At 44.8% G+C, this 10355-nt stretch overlaps 1 protein-coding gene across 1 annotated transcript; it reads right to left on the bottom strand.

The window, feature by feature from the left end:
- Positions 1-446: 446 nt before the first annotated feature.
- Positions 447-5808, bottom strand: LOC147883458 (pentatricopeptide repeat-containing protein At4g39530-like). Its single transcript, XM_087399358.1, has one exon. It carries the CDS (start codon positions 5253-5255, stop codon positions 1461-1463), a length of 3795 nt encoding a protein of 1264 aa, XP_087255484.1. The 5' UTR covers positions 5256-5808; the 3' UTR covers positions 447-1460.
- Positions 5809-10355: the final 4547 nt, after the last annotated feature.

The following is a 10355-nucleotide window of genomic DNA, read 5'->3' as shown; positions in this document are numbered from 1 at the left end:
CATGCCATTCTGACACAGACCTACTGATGTGAACTTGCTGATATGGCAGTGATGTGGTTGACTGCCATCTGTCCAGGTCGGGGCAGATACAGAGCAAATACCTGTTGGCATGCCATGAAGCAGGTCAGCAGGTGGACACACTTGGTAGGCAGCAGATGGAGCCATTCGGCCTGCAGGTCGGCTGGTCTGTGGTCCAGAGTGGGGGCAGACCAGCCCCTCCATGTGGGTAGTTGAGCAGTTCAATCTAGGGAACTGAAGGCCTTTTAGGAGCACACATTGGGGCAGATCTACACAGTGGTAGAAGAGTCCATCATGGTGCACAAGAGAGTGAGCATGAGGACTCACCTTGAGAGTTACTGATCGTACAAGAAGGCACGTGGCAGAAGAGGGATAGTGTACATCAGTCAATGCAGCATACCATGCCATTTTGGGTGCCATACCTTAGCTTTGCAGGTGTTGGTACAACTTTTGTATACATTTTGTACTTGGATTTCTACATCTATATATATTCTTTTGGCTGTCAATCTGAGTGTTCTATCTTTTGGATCTGAAGAGTTTTCTTTACATGCATGCACACAGTGAGTTATCTCATGTGAAGCTGTGTGATCTCGAGGAAGTCTTCCTTTGCAGAAAGTGGTTGTACCAAGCAAGCTCTCTTGTTTGAACATGGTATCTGGAACTTAAGAGGCAGTGGATGCATGCCCTTATATTCTCCGACATACTATCAAAGCCAGGTTTTCAATCGGGATAGTTATCGTTTCCGAGTAGAAGCCAAAGAGATCTGCACTTCAGACATTCAAAACGGAGGGGTGGTGCCCTTGCCAACAGGGAGGAGTTTCCACATTCAGATGTGCTTTGTTTGGCTTGCCTTCAATGCAGGAAAGGATAAGAGAATCCAGTCATCTGCATCCCGTTACGCTGCATTTTGGCGAGACTGGAAAGGCGATGCATGGTCTTATATATTCTGACAGTGGCATCATTGTAGTGGGAAAACTTCCATGTAAAATCAATCAAAGATGCAATAATGTCATGTGGAATATAACTTTCATGTGCAATAATGCCCTTGAAGCAGGCCTTGCAAGACCTGTTGTTGGAGCATTTGTTGTTGGCTCCTTCTAAGGGAGAGACTCTGCCGTTCCTAAAAACTCTGAATGGAGGATGCTCAGATCTTTAAGAGAGATTGCTGCCTTATTCCTTGCGGCAGGCTTGCACCAGTGGGCAGTATTGCCATAGGCTTTCTTCTTCCCCTAGTCATGGTGCATCACAGTCAATCACAAACCCATAGATTTATGACAAAAAAAAATGGGTGTCCCCTTGATTATTGGATACGTGTTGTGACACGATGCAAACCTGGGATATAGCTTTCCTAATTTTCAGGAAAAAATCTTCAACCTAAATCAGTGCTTTGAAAACATCTTGGATTCCTCACCCCAGAATTCCAGTCCAATTCAGCCCTGGTGTCAGCCATGCTTGTTTTTCATTGCCATGATTTTCTCATCATCCTCCTGCATGTCAACATCTGCATAGAGGTTAGACATCAAGACATACGCTGCAGCATCCTGTTCATTCAATCGGACTGCATGTTCAAAGGCTCGCCTTCCCAGCTCCACATTACCCCACATTCGACAAGCACTCAACACAGTAGTCCATACCACAAGATTAGGTTGGAAAGGCATCTTTTCCACCATCACTAGCGCCTCATCCAATTGCCCTGCACGCGCAAGGAGATCAACCATGCAAGTGTGGTGCTCAATAGTTGGTGTGATGCGATAGATTTTGCTCATAGCCTCAAAGTACTTGTGGCCCTTATCCACAAGGCCCACATGACTGCATACAGTAAGAGCACTAAGGAATGTGATTCCATCTGGCTTTATGCCTTCTCCTCTCATTCTCTTAAGCATACGAAAAACAATTTTACTTTCTCCCAGCTGGGCATATCCTGCGATTAGTATGTTCCACAAGACTACAGTTCGAATTGACAGCTTGTCAAACACTTCCCATGCTTTTCCCAGCAAGCCACATTTGGTATACATGTCAACCAATGTGCAGCTAATAAAAGGATCTTTTTCCAATGCTCGTCTGACCACCTGAAGGTGTAGTTCTCGGCCCTTGTTTACGGCTCCTATGCTAACACAAGCTTTCAAGCTGCAAACAAAGGTGCAAGAATTAGGAGAGAGACCCTCCTGTTTTTGCATCTGTTCGAAACAGCTTAGCGATTCCCCACCAAGACCATGTTCACCATAACCCGCAATTAGTATGTTCCATGAGACTACATTTCGAATGGGTAGCTTGTCAAAGACTTCCCGAGCCTTCGCAACAGAGCCACATTTAGCATACATGTAGACTAAGGTGCTGCCGACAAAATGATTTTTTTCCAATTGCTGTCTGGAAATTTCAGCATGTATTTCTCGACCCTTGTCTATTGCTCCTATGCTGCCACAGGCTTTCAAGCTGCAGACAAACGTGCAAGCATTTGGAAAGACACCCTCCAGCTGCATCTGTTTGAAACAGTTCAGTGCTTCCTCACCAAGACCATGTTCAGCATATCCTGCAATTAGCGCAGTCCATGAGACTACATCTTGCACTAGCAGCTTGTCAAACACTTCCTGTGCTTTGGCAAGCAAGCCACACTTGGCATACATGTCAACCAAGGTGCTGCCAACAAAAGGATCTCTTTCCAATTCTTGTATGGCAATATCAGCATGTATTTCTCTGCCTTCGTCTATTGCTCCAATGCTACCGCAAGCTTTCAAGCTGTAAATAAATGTGAAAACGTCAGGAGAGACACCATCCAGTTGCATCTGTTCAAAACAGTTCATTGCTTCATCACCAAGACCATGTTCGGCATATCCTGCAATTAGTGCTGTCCAGGAGACTACACCTCGCACTGGTAGCTTATCGAACAATTCCTGTGCTTTTGCAACCAAGCCACACTTAGCATAAATGTCAACCAAGATGCTGCCAACAAAAGGATCTATTTCCAATTTCTGTCTAGCAATCTCGGCATGTATTTCTCTGCCCTTGTCTATGGCTCCTATTCTGGCACAAGCTTTCAAGCTGCAGACAAATGTGACAGAATTTGGAGACACACCTTCCGATTGCATACGTTTGAAATAGTTCAGCGCTATCTCACTCAGACCTTGTTCAGCATATCCTGCAATTAGTGCAGTCCAGGAGACTACATCTCGATCTGGCATCTTGTCAAACACTTCCTGTGCTTTTGCAAGCAAGCCACATTTGGCATACATGTTGACCAAGGTGGTGCCAACAAAAGGATTTCTTTCCGCTTCCCATCTGGCAATCTTAGCATGTATGTCTTGACCCTTATTTATGGCTCCTATGCTGCCACAAGCCTTCAAGCTACAAGCAAACGTGGAACCATCTGGACAGATCTCCTCCAGTTGCATCTGCTTGAAGCAGTTCAGCGCTTCCTCACCAAGACAATATTCAGCATATTTTGCAATCAGTGCAGTCCATGAGACTACATCTCGACCTGGCAGCTTGTCAAACACTTCCCTTGCTTTTGCAAGCCAACCACAGTTGGCATACATTTCCACCAAAGTGGTGCCCAGAACAAGATCTCTTTCCAATCCCTGTCTAGCGATTTCAATATGAATCGTCCGGCTCTTGTCTATAGCTGCTGTGCTGCCACAAGCTTTCAAGCTGCAAAGAAATGTGCAAGCATCTGGAGACACACCTTCTAACTGCATCTGTTGCAAACAGTTCAGAGCTTCCTCACCAAGACCATGTTCAGCATAGCCTGCAATTAGTATGTTCCACAAGACTACATTTCGATGTGGCAGCTTGCCAAACACTTCCCGAGCTTTTACAAGCAAGCCACATTTAGCATACATGTCGACCAAGGTGCTACCAACAAAAATGTATCTTTCCAATTCCTGCCTGGCAATCTCAACGTGTATTTCTCGGCCCTTGGCTATTCCTCTTATACTGCCACAAGCTTTCAAGCTGCAAACAAATGTCAAAGCATTTGGAAGAACACCCTCCCGTTGCATCTGTTCATAAAAGTTCAGTGCTTCCTCACCAAGACCATGTTCAGCAAATCCTGCAATAAGCGCTGTCCACGAGACTACATCTCGTACTGGTAGGTTGTCAAAAACCTCTTGTGCTTTTGCAAGTGAGCTACATTTGGCATACATGTCAACCAAAGCGCCAGCAACAAGTGGATCTCTTTCGAATTCCCACCTGGCAATCTCAGCATGGATTTCTCGGCCATTGTCTATGGCTCCTATGCTGCCACAAGCTTTCAAGATGCAAACAAACGTGAAAGCATCTGGAGAGAGACCTTCCAATTGCATCTGTTTAAAAAAGTTCAGTGCTTTCTCACCAAGACCATGTTCAGAATATCCTGCAATTAGGGCAGTCCACGAGGCTACATCTCGAACTGGCAGCTCGTCAAACACTACTTGTGCTTTTGCAAGTAAGCCACACTTGGCATACATGTCAACCAAGGTGCAACAAACAAAAGGATCTCTTTCCAGTTCATTGCTGACAATCTCAGCATGTATTTCTCGGCCCTTGTCTATGGCTCCTATGCTGCCACAAGCTTTCAAGCTGCAAACAAACGTGAAACCATCTGGAAAGACACCCTCCGAGTGCATCTGCCCAAAACATTCAAGTGCTTCCTCACCAAGACCATGTTCAGCATATCCTGCAATTAGTGCAGTCCATGAAACTACATCACGAGCTGGCAGCTTGCAAAACACCTCCTGTGAATTTGAAAGAGAGCCACATTTGGCATACATATCAACCAACATGCTGCCAACAAATGAAACTCTTTCCAATTCTAGTCTGGCAACCTCAGCATGTATTTCTCGGCCACTTTCCACATCTTGCAGCCTAGCACAAGCCTTCAGTAGGGCCACAAACGTATATGTGCTAGGATGTACGGAATCCTCTTGCATTCTCTGGTAAAGGTTCAGGGCATGCTCTGCATCCCCACATTCAATGTAACCCATGATAAGAGAAGTCCAAGAACACTCATTACGATCAACCAACCTGTCAAAAACCTGCTGAACATCGTACACCTTTCCACATTCCATCAGCATTGGGAGAAGGTAGTTCCCTAGAGATCTATGAGCTTCCAGCCCACTTTTGCACATGTAGGCATGCATCCGTTTGGCAAACGCCAGATTTTTTCCCCTCCTGCACTTCTGCAAGATGCATATAAGATTTTGAACCGAAGGCAGCTCGGGCATTCGTTCCAACGCTGTGAGAGCCCCCTCTAAGCCCAGCATGTCTGAGATACGATTCTCTCAAAGACGCGTTCACTGTACTCCAGAACTAAAGTTGGCCTTGCCCCTGTGCATCGCCTTTCCTTTTACACATACAAGTCTTGAACAGCAACCAGCTCAGGAATCGTTGGTCTATGCTGTCCTTATCCGGCCAAGGTCCCCAGCCATTTCCGAGCTCCTGCGTGTACAAAATAGGAGGAGGGAAGGCAAGTATTCCATCAAAGACCACACAAGCAGCAGGCAGGCCAGGATAGGCTTTTGGGTGGCACAAAGTTGGAGGAATGGTAAGAGTTATATGCCATAAGATGGGGGAGAACGTGCCCACCTTAGCGGAGTGGCTGCAAACCAAGATCAAAGGATTGGGCTGCAACATTCTATAGCTACGTAGGGAACTCGAGGAGCTTGGAGTAAAAGAGTATCAGAACAAAGACAGATGCACAGCGAGACTTCGGTTGGGAGTCCCTTACAAGTAAGTTACATTTGTTGCAATTAGCAAGGACTGCCTCAAGATAATGGAGGTGGTGGTGAAGAAGGAACAAGAACTTCAAGTAGAGTGACCAAGAACAAAAGGTGCAAGCCCAGGGTAACCTATTCGAATGCCAAATGGCTAGAAGTCGAGATGCTCAATCTGGCACCTCAATTTTTGAGGGGGCCATTCTGCAGCCAATAGGGAGGTGGCACTTGGAGCTCATAGGGGATGAGGGCACCTTCAATCTATCTATCTATTCGTCTATTCTTATATCTATTCTATTCTATTCTATATGGAGACTCGTGGCAAGGATTGGGAGGTTTGGGGATGAATTCTATAGGTTTGGGGGAGGAGGAGGGAGGAGGAGGAGGTTTGGGGATCCAAGGAGAGTAAAGGGCCATAGTCGTTGATCTAGGATCCGACGGTTCCTATTTGTTCCTCACGGTCGACTTTGGGCCATTATATCAACTAGATCTAATGGCCATGGTTCACTATAGGCTCTGTCTAGAGACACATGGCGCAACTGCCCGGCGGTCGACTTTGGGCTGGAGGAGAGGCACGGCACCCCGTGGCAAGGCACGAGACACAATTGGCAGTGGAGTAAATGCATGATTGGCATGGCAGAAGCACAGGCGATGCAGGTCGAAGAGATGAAGGCAGCGGATGATGTGGCACAGATCGTAAGGGGCCGTCTCGCCACATGTCATGGCACAGAAACTATCATGCGGGGGTAGGGACAGAGGGCTACGGGTGGCTAGAAGCACACGTCGCAGCTTCACACTATATGGTGGAGTAAATGGCTAAGACTGGCAGCAACGACGACTTGCGCTTTAAGATGAGGGCACATGTGGCAGAACACGAGTGGAAAAGGTCTGACATGAGCACACATGGCAATACACAGTAGCTTGCAGGTGTCTAAGCGCTGCATCAAGCCCACATGGCAGATGGCTAACACAGGGATGATGTGGCAGAGGTCGACCGAGCAAGGGGGGGAGAGAGAGAGAGAGAGAGAGAGAGAGAGAGAGAGGGAAATCATATAATATATTACATTATCTATTATATAGATATTATAGTATATTAATATATATTTAAATTTAAGTAATATATAATATTTTATATAGACAAAATATTATATAATTTATATAACCTTTTATGCGCACACACACACACATATAGAGAGAGAGAGAAATAATATATTATATATTATATTATATCTAATATAATATATAATATATAATAAATATTACATAATTTATTTTATATATATATTGTTTGTGTGTATGCGTGCACACGCATGTATAAAATAGAGAAAGAGAGAGATAAGAAGAGAGAGAGAGAGAGAGAGAGAGAGAAAGAGAGGGGGGGAGGGACGGAGGGACGAAGAGAGAGAGAGAGAGAGAGAGAGAGAGAGAGAGAGAGAGAAAGAGAGAGGGAGGGAGGGAGGGAGAGAGGGAGGGAGAGGGGGAGAGGGAGAGAGGGAGAGAGGGAGAGAGAGCTAGGGAGGGAGAGAGGGAGAGGGAGAGAGGGAGAAAGAGCGAGGGAGGGAGAGAGAGAGAGAGAGAGAGAGAGAGAGAGAGAGAGAGAGAGAGAGAGAGAGAATATATTATATTATATATTATATAAGGAGGGAGGGAGGGAGGGAGGCAAGTAGAGAGAGAGAGAGAGAGAGAGAGAATATATATATATATATATATATATATATAAACATATACATACATATATACACACTTTTTTGTTTTGTGAACACACACACACACACACACAAAAATATTCACATTTATATTTATATCTCTTATATTTATCTATATCTTATATATACATTTAGAAAGGTGGAAATGCACAAAAGAGGTTCAGGGAACTTCAAAGGAGGGTTGTGTAGGTTCAGAGTGAGAGGAGGGTTGTAACACGTGTTGGTCATGGAGGATAGAAGAGCTCAGACTGTGACCATGTTGGAGTGTGGATAGCGAGAGACACACAAAGACACTGAGAGAGAGAGAGAGAGAGAGAGAATATGCACATATATATATCTAATATATACATTTGTACATGAGGAAATCAAGGAAGGAGGTTCGGGGAGCTTCAGAGGAGGGCTATATAGGTTCAGTGCAAGAGAAGGGCTGTAACACGTGGCGGTCATGGAGGATAGAAGAGCTCAGACTATGACCGTGTTGCAGTGTGGATAGCGAGAGACACACAAAGACAGTGAGAGAGAGAGAGAGAGAGAGAGAGAGAGAGAATATGCATATATATATATATATATATATCTGATATATACATTTGTACATGAGGAAATCAAGGAAGGAGGTTTTGGGAGCTTCAGAGGAGGGCTATGTAGGTTCAGTGCAAGAGAAGGGCTGTAACACATGGCGGTCATGGGGGGTAGTAGAGCTTAAATTGTGACCATCTGGCAGAGTGGATAGAGAGAGACACACTGAGACACTAAGATAGAGAGAGAGAGAAATACATTTATTTATTTATTTATTTATTTATGTATGTATGTATGTGTGTGTATACATACATACATACATACATTGCGAAGATAGTGGAAGAGAGGGAAGGAGTCTCACTTGAGGCTTTCTCACAAGCACAATGGGGGAATACACACAAAGGTGGAGGCTGAAAAACAGTTTTCCTCTTCTTAGTTGTGTAAGCCAAAAGAACTCAAGTACAAAGAAATAGAAGAACCCTATATGTGGGTCTCGAACCAAACTGAACTAACTAAGGTGGCATACTAACTGAGCCACGAACTAGTGTATATAAGGATAGCTGTCATCCAGCTATTATTCGTGGGCGGTGTACCAACCGCATCTCCAGCTAACAAGTCGGTGACATAAATACACAACGGTCACCCTGGCATATCGCGAGTGGCTCGATATCTCAACACTCCCCCTCGAGCTCAATCCCAATTCCTGCACACCAAGCAGGTCTCTAAACTTGCGCAGCTTCTCTGTGCCCAATGCTTTCGTGAATATGTCAGCTACCTGATCCTCTGTGCTGACATAAACTAGATCAATAAGACCTAGTAAAACCTTCTGCCGCACATAGTGATAATGCACCTCAATGTGCTTTGTTCTAGCATGAAAGACTGGGTTCTTTGCCAAGTGTGTGCTGCTCATGTTATCACAATAAATGACAACTGGCCCATCTGTAGACTGATGCATATCATAGAGTAGCTTATGCAACCAAGCTACCTCACATGCAGCCATTGCTACACCCCTGTACTCAGCCTCTGTGCTCGACAAGGCAACTATAGGCTATTTCTTGCTGCTCCAAGTGACTGCAGCACTCCCAAAAGAGAACACATATCCACTGGTAGATCGTCTATCAGAAATACTACCAGCCCAATCAGCATCAGTGTATCCATGCAACTGTATCTGAACCCGAGCCTCATAAAATAGTCCATACTGCAATGTGGACTTCACATACCTGAGTATGCGTCTAGCCGCATCCAAATGCCGTTTCCTTGGAGCCTGCATAAACTGACTTACCAACCCAACAGCATAGCTCAAATCTGGCCTGGTAATAGTCATGTAAATCAAACTTCCTACTATGCGTCTGTACATAGTAGGGTCTTCCAGAAGCTCACCTGCATCTGTGCTCAGCTTCACATTCTGCTCCAAAGGAACTGAAATAGGCTTACAGCCTGTCATCCCATATTTGGACAGCATGTCCAGTCCATACTGCCTCTGCAAGAGCTTTATCCTACTTGGTGATCTAATCACCTCAATGCCCAAGAAATAACGCAGCTCTCCCAAATCCTTCATCTCAAACTTCTGCCTCAATAGCATTTTCACATGAAGGATATCTTCATCACTATCACCTGTGATGATCAAATCATCAACATAAATGACAAGCAGCATAATCCCTTTTTCTGTTTTTCTCACATAGAGTGAGAAATCTGCCTTGGAAATCTGAAAGCCAATAGTGACAAGATACTGTCCTATCTTGTCAGACCATGCTCTAGGTGCTTGCTTCAAGCCATACAAGGCTTTCTTCAACCTGCAAACAAACTCAGGATGAATAGCATGAACATAACCTACTGACTGCTCCATAAAGACCTCTTCTTGCAAATCACCATGCAAGATTCTTTACATCCATCTGATGTAAAGACCATCCCTTTGATGCAGCCATAGCAATGGCTGCTCTTACGGTTGCCATCCTTGCAACCGGGTTGAAAGTTTCTTCATAATCAATGCCATATGTCTGTGCATACCCCTTGACAACTAATCTTGCCTTGTATCTATTCACAGAACCATCTGCATTGTGCTTGATCTTATAAACCCACTTACAGCCAATTGCATTCTTGTCTTTAGGCAAAGGCACCAATTCCCATGTAGCATTTGCATCCAAGGGATCCATGGCTTTCTCCCATTTTTCATTTCCCATGGCTTGCTCAAAAGAAGTGGGTTCTGGTTCCTATATCACTTTGACCATATAGGCATAGTGAATGGCTGTAAATCCATCATATTTCAGCCTATCCACAGGATACCTAACCCTGGTAGACCTGCGCAAAATAGGCTCACTTCCAGGTGCTCTCAAAACATCCCTGGTCTTCCTTACTCCAGGTGTAACAACAGAAAGAATATCCAACTCATCATCAATGCTCTGTTCTGAGCCACTAGATTCACCATCCA

The sequence above is a fragment of the Dipteris shenzhenensis genome, chromosome 28 (assembly GCF_047967505.1).
Source record: "Dipteris shenzhenensis isolate YYH24624 ecotype China chromosome 28, Dip_SZ_1.0, whole genome shotgun sequence".
Lineage (NCBI taxonomy): Eukaryota > Viridiplantae > Streptophyta > Polypodiopsida > Gleicheniales > Dipteridaceae > Dipteris > Dipteris shenzhenensis.
The sequence above is the reverse complement of the archived record's forward strand: the minus strand, read 5'-3'. Positions and strand labels throughout refer to the sequence as shown.

Bases quoted from the DNA above. Each gene is read 5' to 3' on its own strand.
- LOC147883458 (XM_087399358.1), bottom strand. From the start codon at position 5,255: ATGCTGGGCTTAGAGGGGGCTCTCACAGCGTTGGAACGAATGCCCGAG.